Source organism: Erinaceus europaeus, chromosome 8 (genome assembly GCF_950295315.1).
Source record: "Erinaceus europaeus chromosome 8, mEriEur2.1, whole genome shotgun sequence".
Taxonomy (NCBI): Eukaryota; Metazoa; Chordata; class Mammalia; order Eulipotyphla; family Erinaceidae; genus Erinaceus; species Erinaceus europaeus.
The window spans coordinates 100,729,878-100,748,822 of NC_080169.1; the positions used below are offsets into that span (position 1 = coordinate 100,729,878).

Here is an 18,945-nt window from a genome sequence, read left to right on the forward strand (position 1 = left end):
TCTACAATGTCCAAGCAGGGCACCGCAAGGAATGATCTCACAGTAGGCACCTGAGTTTGCATCTCAACACCAGTTCACAACTGAGAGCTTAAAAGTTATATGAAAGTGACCACTTGTTAATATATCCCATTTCTTTTCTTTGGAGTAAAACAAAAAGTTATGCTATTTCAAGCTCTGTTGCCAAAGACACTTATTTACAAACTGAGATAAATTGATTATGAAAGGAGAATAAGCATTCAGAAGCCTAGGAGATTAATCAGTATATTCACCTGTATTGGGCCTGTGCTCACCTACAGTCAGGACTTTAACTGAATCAACCTTCAATGGATAAACACTACATTGGAGACACTCCTATTTTTAATTCATCAACTTTTCAAAACCTTGTCTAGGTGATACAAAAATCAACTAACTGTAAATCAATAGCCTCATAACAAAAGTTGCATGGGCACCATTTGGATAAAAGAACTTATTTTCACTCAGTTGAGCAGAAACCCAACTGCTTCTGAAGTAAAATGAACCAAGCACATGCTATGTCTAATTTTCTATTTATATTACCCTCAACTACCACATTTTATTTTATTTTATTTTTTGCCTCCAGGGTTATCACTGGGGCTCAGTGCCTGCACTGCTCCTGTGGCTTTCGTTTCTTTTCTTTTCTTTTTTTGATTTTTGGCTAAGACAAATTGAGAGAGGAGAGGGAGAGAGACAGAGACACCTACAGACCTGTTTCACTGCTTGTGAAGTGACCCCCAACCCTGCAGGTGGGGGGGGGGGTGGCCTCGAATCGGGATCCTAGAGTGGGTCCTTGCACTTAGTACTATGTGTGCTTAACCGGTGTGCCACCGTCCAACATCCAGGTTCCTGATTACTAAACTATTTGTTCTGCTTTACATCTTTTTTTTTTGCTTTATATCTTAATGCTTTTCAGCTACCAAGTTGCAGATGCTACCATGACGCCTTCCTGACTTTACTGGGCAGAGGACCTCACCAGTGTGTCCTGGAGCTCCACCTCCCCAGAACCCTACCCCAGTTGGGAAAGAGAGAAACAGGCTGGCAGTATAGATTGACTGTCAACAACCATTTCCATGGGAGAAGCAATTACCAAAGCCAGAACTTCCACCTTCTGCACCCTATAACAATCTTTGGTCCATACTCCCAGAATAAAAACTAAGGACCCTTCCAATGGAGGGGAGGGTATCTGAAACCCTGGTGGTGGGAACTGTATGGAATTGTACCCCTCTCAATCCACAATCTTATCAATCATTATTAAATCACTAATAAAATTCAAAAAAAATGGGGTGGGTGGGGAGAATACAGGTCCAAGAAGGATGACAGAGGACCTAGTGGGGATTGTATTGTTATATGGGAAACTGGGGAATGTTATGCATGTACAAACTATTGTATTTACTGTTGAATGTAAAACATTAATTCCCCAATAAAGAAATAAAAAAAAATTCAAAAAAAAAAAAAAAAACAGTTCTTCAGAAGTTTCCAGGCTGAATCCCCAGCACCACCGTAAGCCAGAGGTGAGCAATGCTCTGGTTAAAATAAATAAATAAATGGCCAGGAAGTTGAACAAAAAGGATTCCACTCCCAGTCAATTTGGGGGAAAAAAAAAAATGCTAGGGGCCAGTCAGTAGGTAGCGCACCTGGTTAAGCACACACTTTATAGTATGTAAGGATCCAGGTTCAAGCCTTTGGTCCCCACCTGCAGGGGGGAAGTGGTGAAACAGGGCTGCGGGTGTCTCTCTGACTCTCTCCATCTCCCCATTCCATCTCAATTTCTCTTTTTCCAATAATAAATATATAAATAAAATATTCTACCAGGTGAGTGGGATGGAACACAGTTTTTTGATGGTGGGAATGGTGTTTTTGTATACTCCTATTAATTTATAGTCATATAAATCACTACTTAATGAGAGGGGGAAAATTGATTGTATGTCTCAAACTTTTTAAAGCACAGAGTTTTTTTAAAGCATAAGCTGAATCTTTGATATGTTGACTCTCTCAAAAGCCTAGACCAGGGAGAACAAAAGCAACCAATGGCACAGCTATATACAAATAATGTCAAATAAATTATGGTGATGTTGGGTATGATACAGCAAATCCTAACAAAGGGATATTTCAAAGTTAACCCAATTACCAAATAGTGTGATTATAACAATAACTATCTATTGTCTTCTTGAACCCTAAGACAGCAGGAACCTCACATTTCCACTATAGAGCCTATGCTTCCCCCCGTCCTGGAACCTCTAGGGTGGGGCGCACTTTCCTGCATGCTTCTCTCAATTCATACCAAATATTGCAACTGCCGATCCCAACCTAATCAACACAACAAGTACTACCTCAGCATGCTTCATTTCAGACTGTGTCCAGAGACTTCAGGTGTGGAATGACAACCCTTCCAGCTTCATTACTCAGGTGAGACCTTTCCTTTCATAGTATTCTCTAATTCCATTCCAGGAGGTTCACTTCCTAACAAAGTCCCAAAACCTAGATATAGACCAGGTCCCATGAGACAGAGCATATGTTCACATGTCTGCATAAACTAGGGCAAAATATATACCTGAAAGCAAAAGTACACAATAGTCTGCAGTGAGTCAGTATAAAATTCCTCATGAAATAGTATCTAATTAGACTCAGATACCCTCCTCACCTACTTCCTATTACAGTTCTCTCACTCACTCCAAAGTTAACCTTAGCAAAGCAAGGACTGCAAAAGCTGAATAAGGGCAAGAGACTGGCATACTTTAACGATGACTCTTTAGTCACTATCAGGCCACCCCATCAGCTGGGGCCCTATTCGGGGAGTCCTGAGATTCCCAAACAGACATGAGGGGCCTAAACCTCAAATAAATCTCTCTCTCTCTCCATTGTTACTGCTCATCTCTATCAGGAACAATACAATAAACCCCTTTGTGGGCCCCCCATAGGACCTTGCCCTCAACGTGGATCAACAACAGTAGAAGAATTTTCCATCCTCCTAAGGGAGGCTGGACAACATGCTCTATGCTACACCTGAGGAAGATGGGTCCTGAAACTAGGGCAGCTTGGGATATTCCTACTCATGACCACAGAATGTGAGCTCATCGACAGGGATGCAGAGGTCACATAGGCTCCTAAGCTGAATATGGGCCCCAGACCAAATCAAATCAATCGGGGTTTACAGTCAACAATATTTATGCCCCTTTCCCATATTAAGGAGCTACTTTCTTCCCTGATTCAGCTTTCTGTCCCTTTTCCAGCCATGACATCACCTCCCCAGACAATAACTTGGATCTACCTGCATATCAGATTTCAGGCTCAGGCAAAAAAAAAAAAAAACTAGTATAGCTACTGGCCCTTTGGAATATAACTAAAATATGCCTACTAGCTATCTTCAAAATGGAGGACCCACCCCCAACACTTCATCTGCACTATTCCAGCCTTTAGGTCCATGATAGTTCAACAATTTGTTTGGCTTTGTATGTTAACTCTTTTCAGCAACCAGGTTCGATGGCAGCATGATGCCGACCAGACTTCCCTGGACAGGTGAGCCCACCAATGTGTCCTGGAGTTCCACTTCCCCAGAGACCCACCCTACTAGGGAAAGAGAGAGGCAGGCTGGGAGTATTATGGATCGACCTGTCGATGCCTATGTTCAGCAGGGAAGCAATTACAGAAGCCAGACCTTCCACCTTCTGCATCCCACAATGACCTTGGGTCCATACCCCCAGAGGGTTAAAGAATAGGAAAGCTATCAGGGTAGGGGATGGGATACGGAGATCTGGTGGTGGGAATTGTGTGGAGTTGTACCCCTCTTATCCTATGGTTTTGTTAATTTGTTAATGTCTCCATATATATATATTCTATCTCCCCCCAAAAAAAGTTTTTTCCAAACGCTAGAGAGTCCAGACACCTTCTATAATCCCAAAGACAAGCTGATCAGCTATACCTGTCTTCTAAAGGTGACAAAGTCCAAACATGTCTCTTCCCTTCCCAGGCGTTTCCTACTCCCCCCTACTCCTCTGCAGGGTCAGATTAAAAGATCAGAAGCACCTGTTCAAGTTTTAGATACCTGAAGAACAGGTGGGGGTCAAAATGATCCTTATCGCTCATGTAGGGGTCTCCTGGGGTTTCCTGCATGGCTCTTAAGGATTTCAACTTTGCCAGACAATGTCAGATTTCAACACAAGCACCAGCCTGCAAGCAGTGAAGGGTAGAGAAGAAACCACAAAACCTGCCTATAAAGGCACAGCAATTCTCCTCCAGTGCAATGCCCCAACCTGAGAATCACCAATGCAAGCAACAATGGCCTCGAAAGGTACATGCTGACCTGTTTCCGAAGGTCTCTACCTTGCACTTGAATTACATCTTGACAATCTGAAGGTAATAGTTGCAGTCAGAGCACCATCCATCCAATCTACCCACCAAATTGCCACTGAGTCCAACATCGGAAAAGATAAACCAGACTGTCTTTTTTCTTGTCAAGGTAGGTTTCAGACAGCAGTAAGAGGTTGATTTTTTTTTAAGCAATAAGCAAGTCAATACATATACACATAAGTATTCATGCTAGCAACTTTTTAAAAATATTTTTTTAATTTATTTTGGATATTTATTTATTTTGGAGTTGAGAGGAGAGGGTAAGATAACGAAAGAGGGAGAGAAGTTACAGCAATGCTTCACTACTTCTAAGGCCTCCGCGCTACAGAGACTTGAACGAGGGTCTTTGTTCATTTTAACATGTGTGCTCTACAAGGTGTATCACCGCCAAGCCCCTTTCATGTTTGCAAGTCTTGTCTAAAAATTTTACTATGACATCTATTGACTCATACTCAATGACCCATGTAGAATACCAACAATTTTTTTTAACACACCACTTATAAATTGTGCCCCAGGAAGTGGACCGCTGGTAGATAAAGCACTGGATTCAAGTATGATGTCCCAAGTTTGATCCCTGTCATCTCATGCAATCATATGGCTTCCTCCTATCATTAGTAATTCAAAATTTGGACTGAGAAGACAGCACAGTGGTTCTGCAAAAAGACTTTCATGTCTGAGACTCCAAGGTCCCAGGTTCAATCCCCAGCACCACCATCATCAGCCAGAGCTGAGAAGTGTACTGGTCTCTCTCATTCTTTCCCTGTGTGTCCCTCCCATTAAAATAAAATATTTAAAAATACACCAGAGAAAGAGAGAAAGAGGCCAGGTGGTGGTGTACCTGGTTGAGTGCACACGTCACAATGTGCAAGGACCCAGGTTCAAGCCCTCAGTCCCCACCTACAGGGGGAAAGCTTCACAAGTGGAGAAGCAGAGCTGCAGGTGTCTCTCTGATTCTCTCCCTCTGTCTCTCCCTTCCTCTCAATTTCTGGCTGATTCTATCCAATAAATAAATAAAGATAATTAAAAAATTTTTTTAAAGAAATCATTAAAAAAAAGAGAGAGAAACAGGCTGGGGGTATGGTTCAACCTAGCAATGCCCATGTCCAATAGAAAAGCAATTACGAAAAGCAACGAGTGCCACCTCAGCAAGCTTCACTTCAGACTGTGTCCAGAGACTTCAGGTGTGGAATGACAACCCTTCAGCTTCATTACTCAGGTGAGACCTTTCCTTTCATAGTATTCTCTAATACCATTCCAGGAGGTTCACTTCCTAACAAAGTCCCAAAACCTAGATATAGACCAGGTCCCCTGAGATAGAGCATATGTTCACAAGTATCCATAAACTAGGGCAAAATATGTACCTGAAAGCAAAAGTACACAATAGTCTGCAGTGAGTACCCCCACAACACTTCATCTGCACTATTCCAGCCTTTAAGTCCATGACTGTTCAACAATTTGTTTGGCTTTGTATGTTAACTCTCTTTTCAGCCACCAGGTTCCAGATGCCAGCGTGATGCCGACCAGACTTCCTTGGACAGACAACCCCACTAATGTGTCCTGGAGCTCCGCTTCCCCAGCACCCCACCCTACTAGGGAAAGAGAGGCAGGCTGGGAGTATGGACCGACTAGTCAAAGCCCATGTTCAGCAGGGAAGCAATTACAGAAGCCAGACCTTAGACCTTCTGCATCCCACAATGACCCAGGGTCCATATTATTGCCAGAGGGATAGAGAATAGGAAAGCTATCAGGGGAGGGGATGGGATACAGAGTTCTGGTGGTGGGAAATGTGTGGAGTTGTACCCCTCCTATCCTACAGTTTTGTTAATGTCTCCCTTTTTAAATAGATAAAAAAAAAAAAAAGAAAAGAAAAGAAAAGAAAAGAAAAGGGAGTCGGGTGGTAGTGCAGCGGGTTAAGCGCAGGTGGTGCAAAAGCACAAGGACCGGTGTAAGGATCCTGGTTCGAGCCCCCGGCTCCCCACCTGCAGGGGAGTCCCTTCACAGGTGGTGAAGTAGGTCTGCAGGTGTCTCTCCTTTATCTCCTTCTCTCTGTCTTCCCCTCCTCTCTCCATTTCTCTCTGTCCTATCCAACAACAGTGACATCAATAATAACTACAACAATAAAACAACAAGGGCAATAAAAGGGAATAAATAAATAAATATTTAAAAAATTTAAAAAAAAGAAAAAAAGAAAAGAAAAGCAATTACAAAAGCTGGAAGTCCTACCTTCTGCACCCCAAAAAGAATCCTGGCACATACTCCCAGAGGGGGAGAAATACTAGAGAAAGATGACTATAGGGCTCTGAACTCCAATTCCATCAGGACACAGAGAGAGAAGGAAAAAAAGGCATTCAGAAGCAGTAATAGATGCAGGTATGACTTAGTAAGGAAGGAGAAGACAGGATCACAGGAAAAAAATAGGCAAAAATATATAGAGATAGACACATAGATATAGAAATAATAGTCGACCCATATCTGTAACCTTGGGAGAACCACTGCAGTTTCCAATAGAGAGAATAGGGACACAAGACTCTGGTGGTGGGAATGGTGTATAACTGTACCTGTTATCTTGTAATTTTGTAAACCAGTATTTAATCACTGACAAAATAAATTCAAAATTTAAATTGAAAAAAGTAGACTCCAGAAAACTAATGAAAAGGGTACTCTTAGAATGTTTCCAGTTCTGTCACTGACATGGTGCCGGGTCCTTTCATCTGAGTTCAGCAGAGATGAAAAGTGAAGATGCTATTCAGAACAAGAGTCCTCTGTAAACATTTGTAAATGGGTGTACACTTTAACTAGACGTGATAAGTAAGACTTTCATGTTACAAAATGCATACTGTTTTAAGAACTGTTGTGTCAGAGAAACCTGGGCACTGCCTTGTCCTATGTGGTGCCGGGAACAGAACCTGGGGGTTGTGTGTATGGCCTGTCTTCACCTGCTGAGCCACCTCCTCCTCAGTCACAAAAAAGGTTCTTTTCAATCCTTCATAAAAAGCCAGAGAATGGCACCAATCAATAACAAACAACAACACTGCTTACCTTTCTAAAGGGTGTACAGAGTCTCACTTGCAACCATGCGTCATTTGACTGTGACATTCTGAAGGACATAACATGTGCAAGGCCTCTGGTTCCAACCCCTGGCTCCCACTTGCAAGGGGAAAACTTCACAAGCAGTGAGGCAGTGCTACAACTCTCTATCTCCCTCCTCTCCTTCTATATTTCCTCCTTCCCTCTTGATTTCTGTCTCTATACAATAAATGCCTATAAAGAGATGAGTACAGTGGTCTAGGGTGTGGTGCAGTAGATAAAGCACTAGATTCTCAACCATGAGGTCCCGAGTTCGATCCCCAGCAGCACATGTGCCAGAGTGATGCCTGGTTCTTTCTCTCTCTGCCTATCTTTCTCATGAATAAATAAATTCTTTTTTTTTAAAAAAAAAAAGGGAGTCGGGCAGTAGCGCAGTGGGTTAAGCGCACATGGCGCAAAACGCAAGGACCAGCGTTAAGGATCTTGGTTCCAGTCCCCCAGCTCCCCATCTGCAGGGGAGTCACTTCACAGGTGGTGAAAGAGGTCTGCAAGTATCTATCTTTCTCTCTTCCTGTCTTCCCCTTCTGTCCCCATTTCTCTCTGTCCTATACAACGACATCATCAATAACAATAGCTACAACAGAATGAAAAACAAGGGCAACAAAAAGGGAAAATAAATATAAATTAAAAAAAAAAAAAGAGATGAGTACAGGGGATGGGCGGTAGCAGACCCAGTTGAGTGTGCACATTACCATGTGCAAAGATCTGGGTTCAAGCCCCTGGTCCCCATTTGCAGGGAGAAATCTTCATGAGCAGTGAAGCAAGTATGCAGGTGTCTTTCTCCCAACCCCCCCTTACCCTCTCAATTCTGTCCTTTCAAATACAATAAATAAAAATAAAAATAAAAAAGGATGGACATTGAGAGAGGTGGATTTGTAGTACCAGCAAAGTTCCAGCAATAACCCAGGTGGAACTAAAAAAAAAAAAAAGAGAGAGATAAATCATTGTGATATAACCACACAATGAAATACTACTCATTGGGAGTAGGGTGGTACCCAGCGGGTTAAGCGTACATGGCGCAAAGTGCAAGGACCAGTGTAAAGATCCTGATTCAAGCCCCTGGCTCCCCACCTGCAGGGGAGTCGCTTCACAAGCAGTGAAGCAGGTCTGCAGGTGTCTATCTTTCTCTCCTCCTGTCTTCCCCTCTTCTCTCCATTTCTCTCTGTCCTATCCAACAACGACATCAGTAACAAGAACAATAATAACTATAGCAATAAAAAACAAGGGCAACAAAAGGGGAAACAAAAAAATTAAAAAATAAATACTATTCAGCAATAAAAAGGAAAGTACTGTATAGTAACAAAACAAGTAAAATCTCAAAATATTAAAGTAAAAATAGAGAAAATCTACACAGAATACACACCATATGATTCCACTTACATTAAATTTTAGAAAATGCAAAACAGCTTACAATGACAGAAACAGTATCAATGGAGGGGGACAGGGAGCGGATAGTCAGGGGAAGATTACCTAAGTGGACACAAAGTTTGGGGAGGAAATGAGGATCGTTATTTTCAGTGTCTTCTGGACTGCTATGATGAGACTCAGGGGTGACATGTCAAAGCTTATCAAATATGTGGTCCGGGAGATGGCGCAGTGGTAAAACTTTGGACTCTCAAGCATGAGGTTGCGAGTTTGATCCCTGGCAGCACATGTGCCAGAGTGATGTCTGGTTCTTTCTCTCTCCTCCTATCTTTCTCATAAATAATAAAATCTTTTTTATAAAAAACTTATCAAATATGTAGCCAAGAAGTGGCTCAATGGGTAGACACCAGGATTTACAAGTGCGAAGTCTCAGGTTCAATCCCTGGCACCATATATGCCAGAACAGTGTTCAGGTGTCTCTGCAGTAAATATTAAATACGTACACACATACAAGTAAGTGTCTATCATTGTCTCTCCCTCTCTCTCCTTCCTTTCTATATTTCTCTCTGTCCTATCTAATAAAATGGAAAAATGGCCACCAGAAGCAGTGGATTCATAGTGCCAGTACTGAGCCCCAGCAATAACCTGGAGGCAAAAAAAAGGAAAACACAAAGCAGAACTGAAGAGTGGAGTTGGTGAACTGCACCAAAGTAAAAGAAATGGGGGGGGGGGTCCCAGGCCCTGGAACATGATGGCAGAGGAGGACCTAGTGGGGGCTGAATTGTGTGGAAAACTGAGAAATGTTACACATGTACAAACTACTGTATTTTACTGTCGACTGTAAACCATTAGCCCCCCCCCCGTAAAGAAATCAAAAACAAAAAGTAAAAAGCTGCTGTTTTGAGAATGACCACTAGCTCTCTCACACACATACATGAAACATGAAACAAAGAAATTAACATGTTTTAATCACTATGTCCGGCTGGTTCAGTACTGACACGACAAAACTAATGCACAACAGAACAAGGTGAAAGTCCACTGAGCATAAGGATCCAAGATTTTTAACAATGTGGGGCTGGGGGGTGATAGGAATCAAACCCAGAGGCTCATAAACACAAGACATGGGCTCTGTCACTGAGCTGTATCCCTGACTTTTTTTACTTAAAAAAAAAGTTTTACTGTGAATATTTTGATCCAAATTTCATACCTACTTTGATCTAGTCTCGCATTTCTGGAAACAAGAAGTAATCCAAAAATACAAAGGAAGACTATACAGAGTGGCTCATTTTGGTGGGCAGGGGCCTCAGTGCAGGAAAGCAGTCCTTGCTGGCAGGAGGTTCTAAGGCTGAGCAACATTCTAGCTCTCTGTATCTGGTACACACTCTTGCATTAATATGTAACTCTTTTTTAAAGCATGGATTTCAATCTTATCACAGAAAAATGATAAAGCATTAACTCAATCACAGAGGTACAGATTGGCACATCAAAAAAGTTATTCCTTGGGAGTCGGGCTATAGCGCAGCAGGTTAAGCGCAGGTGGCACAAAGCACAAGGACCGGCATAAGGATCCCGGTTCGAACCCCGGCTCCCCACCTGCAGGGGAGTCGCTTCACAGGCGGTGAAACAGGTCTGCAGGTGTCTATCTTTCTCTCCTCCTGTCTTCCCCTCCTCTCTCCATTTCTCTCTGTCCTATCCAACAACAATAATAACTACAACAATAAAACAACAAGGGCAACAAAAGGGAATAAATAAATAAAATATTTTTAAAAAAAGATACCCAAAAAAAAAAGTTATTCCTTATGCTTGACTTTTGTTTTTGATGGAAAGAAGTCTGCAGCACTGCTCATGAAGATTCCACCCTGCAGGTGTGGACCAGGGGCTTGAAGCTCGGTCCTCAAACACTGTGATGTGTGCATTCAACCTGATCTGAACCCTATGTTTGATTTTTTTTTAATGTTTTATTTATCTCTCGGACAGAGACAGAGAGATCAAGAGAGGGATAAGGGAAATATAGTGGGAGTTAAGACACCTGCAGCCCTGCTTCACCACTTGTGAAGCTTTCCCCCTGCAGGAGGGGACTAGGGGCTTGAACCTGTGTTGGAAGCATGGGGGGGGTTGGGCAGTAGCGCAGCGGTTAAGCGCAGGTGGTGGTGGCACGAAGTGCAAGGACCAGTGGGAGGATCCCGGTTCCAGCCTCTGACTCCCCACCTGCAGGGGAGTCACTTCACAGGTGGTGAAGCAAGTCTGCAGGTGTCTCTCTTTCTCTCTCCCTCTGTCTTCCCCTCCTCTCTCCATTTCTCTCTGCCCTATCCAACAACAACCAAAAAAAAAAAAAGGGCAACAAAAGAGAAAATAAATTTTAAAAAATTTTTAAAAAAAAAGCATGTGTGCTCAACTAGGTGAGCAACCACCTCATCCCTGACCTTATTTTTTAATAAATGTATTTATTAATGAGCGGATCAGCACGTCATTCCAGCCAGTGTGGTGCTAGGGAGTCGCACTCATGCTTGCAAGTCATGTGCTCTGCCAAGAGTAACCTTCCAGCCATGTCTGATTATTTGTCACTAGGAAAAACAATTGCAAAAAACATTCAGCAAAAAAAGGGCATGGACAGTATATGACCAACAGATTCAAGATACTATAACATACCTAGGAGGGAATAAGACACTGACAACAAAGGCAAAACAAAGAAAGTCACAAATTTGAAGACAGGGGTTCCTAATCTGTGGTCCCAGGGCCAACAACAGCAGCACCCAGGAATGAGTTAGCAATACAGGCTCGCTGTCCCAGCAAGTGGCAGTGGATAAAGTGTTGTACTCTCAGGCATGAGGTCCCAGGTTTGATTCTTAGCATCTCAAGTGCTACAGTGATACTCTGGTTTGTTTCCTCTCTTCCTCTCTCATTAATAAATACAAAGGAAGGAAGAGAGGAAGGAGGTAGGGAGGGAAGAAGGGCTGGTTGGTCTCAGGTCCCAACAACTCCAAGAGCAGGGCCTAGTAACTTGTTTTGACAAATCCTCTAGGTAATTAGGACTAGAAGCAAAGACTGAGGGCTACTGCGTAAAAGACTAAACTGTGGGTTATTGTTTTCTTTCCCTCTCTGTAACCTGTATTTTTCTTAATTATCCCATTTCTTTTATAATCCAACTAAGTTTTCTTATTAAATCATTTTTCTAAAATGTACACTGTGAGCCTATAGCTAAAAGTTATTTTTATGGGGATGTAGTCCAGTAGTAGGAAATATGCTCCTGGGGCTGGGTAGGGGCATACCTGGTTAAGCACACACATCACACATACCGGGCTCAAGCTCCCGATGCCCACCTGCAGGAGAAAAGCTTCAGGTGAAGCAAGTCTGCAGGTGTCTCTCTGTCTCTCTACTTCTTTCCCACTCTATTTCTGGCTGTCTCTACCAGATAAGTAAATAAAGATAATAAAAAGAAAATTTTTAAGAAAACACGCTTCATGTGTGAACCCCTGAGTTCTAACTCCATACAACCAAAAAAAAAAACTATAAACTATTACACACTTAAGCATTTTTGCAGATCTAAAAACATTAAACTTAAAATCTAAATTATACAGAAACACACATGGGTCAAATTGCAAAACACTTTCCAAAATATACAGGTCTTTCTGGCAAACAGACACACAAACAAGGTTAGGGATTTTTATAGGTCACATCTGCAAATTATTTTTTTTTCCACAAAAGCTAAATTTTAAGTTCCAATGTTAACTTAATAGAACTGCACTGCAGGAGTAAGATGTTGTGAAGCTGTGAATGCTTACTCATGGAGGTGGCTGCTTAACCAAAATAAGAGCAAATGTGTTATATTTGTCACCAAACTCTAGGCAGAGGAAACAAAATCAGAACACTGGGAGTTAACTAAAGCTTTCATTCTTCATGTGAAGGCCTTTAAAGCTGCCCTACCTTCCACTCCATCATCTCACTGAAACAGGCCACAGGCAGTAAGTAACAGGCAAACCACAAGTTCCCGACTGACTCTGGAACTAGTCAAGAGACTGCAGAATTGTCTATGTTTGGAGCACAAATCAGAGTTACAAGGACTAGAGAAACTACTGATTAACGAGAAAACAATGACAGACAAAGGCAAACAGCTACTCATGTTAATAAAGTTTCTGATGCAGTTTTTTAACATCTTTCAAATAACAGCTCCAAACACCCCACCATATAAAATTCACCTTTCAACCTTTCTATTCTTTAAAGAGTCACTGCTGAAAGTAAATACAAATCATTTAAAAAAAAGAACATGTGTGTGTGTGTGTGTGTGTGCATGACCCGCTATAAACACAGCCTGTACTTTCATCTAAAAAAATTTTAATTATATAAATATGTCCACCCACACTGAATTTTTCATTGCTGAACCCCCAGCACCTAGGCTGCCACAAAAAGGAGTAGTTCTCACGATCACATCTGTGGAGATGAATGTGCTATAGAAACTTCAGGACTCCTAAAGCAGATATCCAAGAGTCAGCAAAATTCACTAATACTGTTAAGTGAATTCAATGGAAGACACTGCTCCTCTCTGTCAATCACGTGGCTTAACACCGGCTTACAGCTCTGTGTCTAAGGCTCTCCATACCCACCACCGAAGTTCTGGTTTCCTCTCACTATCAAAGAGGCCCCACCCTGTTGTCTTTGGTAACCAGTACAGTTTCCAGAAACTGCTTTTTTTTTTTTTTTTTTTTTTGCTTTGGGGCAGTCACTTAAACTTTGACAGGAAAAGCTGGGGACATAGCATATTGATCATAAAAGAAGGAAAAAAAAAAGAATCATGCTTAAGACACAAAATATCCTAGGTTCAATCCTCAGCACCACCATATGCCATGATCTTGTAAAATAAATAAGTAAATAGTAGGTGAATAAAATAAAATTTACAGGAAAAGCTTGCATTGTTACCATACTTTTGAATCCTTGCATGAGTCTGAGAAGTGTGTTTAGATAGCTTCTCTTGTTTCAACTTACTGTCCTCCATTTGAAAAAGTAAATCTTACAAGAAAAAAATGGGGGCCAGGTGGAGGCGCACCTGGTTAAGTGCACACATTACAGTAAGCAAGGACCTGTGTTCAAGTCCCTGTCCTCACTTGCGGGGGGGGGGGGGGGGGAGTAGGAGAGTTTACAAATGGTGAAGCAGGTGTGCAGGTGTCTTTCTGTCTCTTTACCTCCTTATCTACCTCTTCCCTCTAAATTTCTGTCCTATCAAAATAAAGTTAACAAAATAAAAATAAATTATAAACAATATTCTTGGTATTAGAAAACAAACTTCGACATCTGGCATCAACAGTTGCAGCGCACGCCAAGCCTCCCTTTACTATCAGAGCTACTTTTCTGCTCCGGCCTTATTACTATTTTTTTCTGAGCAGTTCTTGGGCTCTGACAGGTCTCCCTCCCTTGCTTTCTCGCCCTGTGAACAGCCACTGGGTGCGGGAACTCAACGGCGGGCCTCCCCCAGCCCCTGCTTCTTTGTATATAAACACGCTCTGGCCACACACTCCATCAGCTGTTTGCTGGCCCCGCCCCTGCTCCCTTTCCGGGTAGTAACAGGGCAGCCAATGAGCAGCGAGCAGCTGTGCCTGAGGCCTTCGCCCTCAGACGCTTTTCCAAAACAAGCAGTTCCAGCCTTCGGCAGGGGCCACTGGTGCACAGATAAAAGGCTCACCGGGTGGTGCAACAGGGTGAGACCGCTCACCCTCACCGGCCAGGAAACCCGTGTAATCTGAGCTGTGGGTTCCTCCACCGGAGAGAACTTCAAACTGATATTCCTTTGGGGCAAAGCAAATCACGCCTTAAGGTCACCAGGGTCCCAGTCCTCAGACCATCTAAATCACCACCACCACCACCAACAGTCAGGCTAAAGGTGGAAACCTCAAAGGTGGCTGAGCTGGGGGAGAGAGCACACGGGTTGTCACCCGACCGACCTAACTTTGCAAACAAATGGCCACATGATTCACAACCGTGTCACAAGACCTGGGCTCACTGTGAAGTGTGTGTGTGTGTGTGTGTGTGTGTGTGTGTGTGTGTGTGTGTGTGTGTGAATTGGGACACATTCCAACAGAGCCCAAAAGTCATGCCAATCGGTTTCTAGGCTCCTTGGAGAGGTTTGCTCAACCCTCAGCCGAGGATCAGAAAGAGAAACAATGAATGAGTCAGAGTTTCAGAACATAATCGCCCAGCAGATTAAGAGCATTGGTGCAAAAACACTCACTCCCTGCATAACTTGGGAGGCAGCCCTTCCTCCTACCAACCCGGCACAAAAGAAATTGCCCAGGCTCCCAACAAGCAGCCAGAGAAGAGTCCGAGATGGTGGAAGGCCAGTTAGTTACACATCCTCTTCCTCCCTGCCCCCACCCCCACTACTTTCCTACTATATAGGATCCCTGCCAGGCTGGGAATCTCGGAGGCATAATGACATCCAAAAATGGGCTGAAACAGGAGCTTGCAATGAAACCAACCATCAGCCTCCACCCCAAAGAAATTACCCGGGGTAGGGAGTGGGGGAACCACGACGAAGGAGCAGGGAAGGGAAAGAAAAAAAAAAAAAAGCAATCACATTCCTTCAGATCTTTTCTACTTCCTCTCCACCATCTTTCCTTTTCAACCCTCAGCACTTTCACACAATTGTACTCGTTTTTTCCCATCAGCTGGGGAATTTCTCAGCCCCCCACCCCAACAGACCTTGCTTGAAAACTATTGGGCCTGCTAATGTGAATCCTACAGAGAAAGGAGGCCACACGAATTCACACACACACACACACACACCAGTACACATGCACACACAAAAGGAAACAGGAAAATGTTAACTTCCAAACTACCTTCGACCAGAAAAGCAGCACAGAACAAAGATAACCTCTGGCTTCTAAACCCTGAGACTGTTGTCCTCCTATCTCAGATTTTAAAAGCGCCTCTGCTTTCTTTTGTCAGAAAGGAGGAAGGTGGAGAAAGAACATAATGTCAATGCATCTTTGCCTTTCTTCATCTTTTACTAAAAATAAGCTATGAAATAAGCCACTTAGGAGAAGGGGGGACACCCTGCTGTTCTTTGTCTGTTTTTCCTCTGCCTCTCCACACCACCCCCCACACCCCACTCTTAGATGCAGTAATCATTCTAGATGCCACAACTACTAGATGAACAAAAGGCTCTGTATGGAAAAGGCATCAGGTCAAGTTAGGCCTCACTCTATCCTCAATCTTCTTTAAAAAAAAAACAAAAAAAAAACCTCTAGGTGTATAATTTGAGAATCTGACATTGATCAAAAACAGCTGGACTCCTCCTCTCCCACCCACCATCACCAGTCCCCAATTAAGCATTAGGTAGAAATCTGCATTAGGTGTGACAGTAACTCTCCAGATAAAAATAACTTCGATTCTGCCACCATGTCATTTCCTAGTTTCTAAACAAAACCCAGAAGCTGCTTTGTGTAAAATGTACTCACAGCCATAGTTATAAGTTTTCCTGCAATCTTATGAAACACCAACAATTAATGGTGCCACTCACACAGTGACAAAACTCAATCACAGCCACACAACAGCTCAGAGTCCATTCCACTTGTGCCTCCATGTAGATCTAATATGGAAAATATTATTTTCTTGCTTGCTACCCTCTCATCCCTGTGGCCCCTGACTTTGAAAGTTCAAACCCTGAAAATGTAGAAGTTTATCGACAGTTCTGAATGTCTAGGCAAGTGTTCCCAAGGAGGGGGTTAAAAAGACCAAAACAAACAAACAAAAAAACCCACCTACTTATTCCTGAAAAGATGAAGGGGAGGAGAAAAACAAAACAAAACAAAAAAAAAAACTCTTGCCCAGGCAACTTCCCTTCCCATCCCCCACTTCCAACCAAATGCCAAAAAAAAAAAAAAAAAAAAACTATTTTTAATACTTCTGTGAATTCCCTAAGTATTGAACAATAATTATCGATCTCCACCGAGAGGGACGACAGCCAATCGCAACCAGGAACAAATAAAAGAAGGGGGAGAGAAGAAATTCACCTGAAGAATCTAGCCAAACAACTTGAGTTATATAAACAAAACCCTGCAACAGGGGGGAGATGGGGGAGATGGGGGGGGTGGGGGTGGGGGGAGAGCAGCAGCAGGCAGACAGGACTTTCTCACACACGACCACTCCCCCCCACCCCAAAGATCTGTTGTTCAGAACCACAGGGCTCATATCCTGGCCCCCACCCCCACGATCCCCTCAGATCTTTTCTCCTAGTAGCTCAGGGACCTTTGTGAATTTCTCTTAGCTGCTCATGAAAGAAATTGGTCCGGATTCCGGCCCAAACCACTGCCTGGAGGGCTCTTTATCAATAGTAGCTTTCCCACTTGAAACCTCCAGCGTGTATAAAGTTGGGGGGGGGGGTGAGATCAAGTTCAGGGCAATTATTCCCCAGCACCCTGATCTTCACCAAGGGAGTTTGTTCAAGTGGTTAGTTCAGGAGCTATTTTGTTTAAGCAGCTCCTCTTTCTCCACCCCCAGCTGTCACAGCCACAACATGGAGGTGACTTGCTTTGGCGGGGGGGGGTTTCGTCACCTACAACTATGGGTGAGACAGGCTTTTGTCAAGTGGGGGGGGAGAAGAACCAAACAGTGGGGTTCGGTTCGCCTGCAACTCCGAAAGCTTTTCCGGGGCGTTGGGGGTCTCTCTCTCCCCCTCTGGCTGGAAGCTTTGGAGCTCTTTATGCCAAGAAGGGGGCGGCCCAGGAGACTCTCTTCCTAATATAGAAAGGAATTAGGGATAAAGGAGGTCACTCGAGTTCCCCCGGTTAGGGCAGCATTGTGAGTGGCAGGAATGGAGGAGGGAGATCTCAAGGAAAGGTTAAGGGGAAAAAAAAGAAAAAAAAAAAAAAGCTTCACTCACCCCACCCCACCCCCCTTCTCGGGGAGGGGGGGATTTTTCCCTCGTTCCGGGGCGAGCCCACAGAAAGGACAGACCGAGCCTGGAGGAGAGAGGTAAGCTGGTCCGGCAAAAAAAAAAAAAGAAGAAAAAAGAAGAAAAAAAAAAACATTTAAAAAAAATTTAATGTTAGAAGGTGGCTTTGGGAGTCCAGACGTCGTGGACGAAAAGTCACGGGCACTGGAGGGGGGTTGTGAGGGAAAATGGGGGTGCAAGAAAAGCGAGGAAACAACGCACTATTTCGGGGGTGCTGCGGGTAAAAGGACGAGCAGAAGGGGGTTCTCTGCTCCGGGGAGGTGCCAAGGGGGCAGTCGAGGGCCTGGGGGTGCGGGGTGCGGGGGGGGAAGGGTGGCTCGGAGGTGGGGTCACTGCCTGGCTTCTGGGGGCGCCCTGGGCATCCCCACCCCCCCATACACACACACACACACGCGCGCGCACACACGAGTCCTCCACGAAGGATACAGCTTGACCACGTCCGTGTCCATCCGCCTCTTGCCCGGACTGGGAGATGACATGGTGTCGCCGCTGCTTCCCCGTCGCCTTTCTCCCTTCCTCGGCCCGTCTGTCACGGGCCCCGGGGCCCCGGCGCTGAAGAGCCCGCGGCGGCCGCGCCGGCTCCTCGGTGGAGGTGGCAACCCCACCCCCAGCCCCGCCGCGGTCCTGTCGGGTCCCGTCAGCCGCAGCCGCCGCCCCCCGCACGGGGGAACACCGGGCACTGTCCGGCCGAGTGGGGGTGGGGACCCCGCGGCGCCCGGCTCGGGCTGCCCCTCTCGGGCGGTGAGTTCCGCCGAGGCCCGGCCCCGGCGCTGCCTCCTGCCTGCTCTGCTCGGCTCTGTTCGGCTCTGCTCGGCTCTGCTCGCCCGCTCACCCTCTCGCCGGCTCCCTAGTAGCCTCCACGACAAGCGGACGACTCCAGCTCGGTCGGCCTCTACCCCAGCCTCGCTCTGGGCGCCGTGATGTCACCTCTGTGACGTCATCCGCGGGGCGGGCCCAGCCGGCGAAATGGGCGGGGCGCCGCCGCCCCGGCGTGGGCTTTCTCGGGGATTTCTGGGAGTTGTAGTTTCTCTCCCTTCGGCCCTCTTGCCGGGCCCCCCTCCCCCCCAACTTCTTCGCACACTTCATCGCTCAACTGCCAGTGTCGTGATCATCACCATAAACGATAGAAGTGCATAATGGCAGTATGGGTACATTCATGGGAGTTAGGGTCATGAAACCCCTAGGAT

The 18,945-nt window shown here is 44.6% G+C and overlaps 1 protein-coding gene across 4 annotated transcripts in view; it reads right to left on the reverse strand.

Annotated features, from left to right (window-relative positions):
- Positions 1–18,672, reverse strand: part of UBE2H (ubiquitin conjugating enzyme E2 H) — a 132,151-nt gene extending 113,479 nt beyond the window's left edge. The window contains exon 1 of one of the 4 annotated variants that reach the window (XM_007524196.3): positions 18,185–18,672. In XM_007524196.3, the coding sequence (XP_007524258.1) occupies positions 18,185–18,237 (53 nt within the window). In that variant the 5' untranslated portion in view covers positions 18,238–18,672. Of the gene's footprint in view, positions 1–18,160 lie in introns of all 4 variants that reach the window. The other 3 variants (XM_007524195.3, XM_060196551.1, XM_060196552.1) reach the window with 3 other exon arrangements.
- Positions 18,673–18,945: the final 273 nt, after the last annotated feature.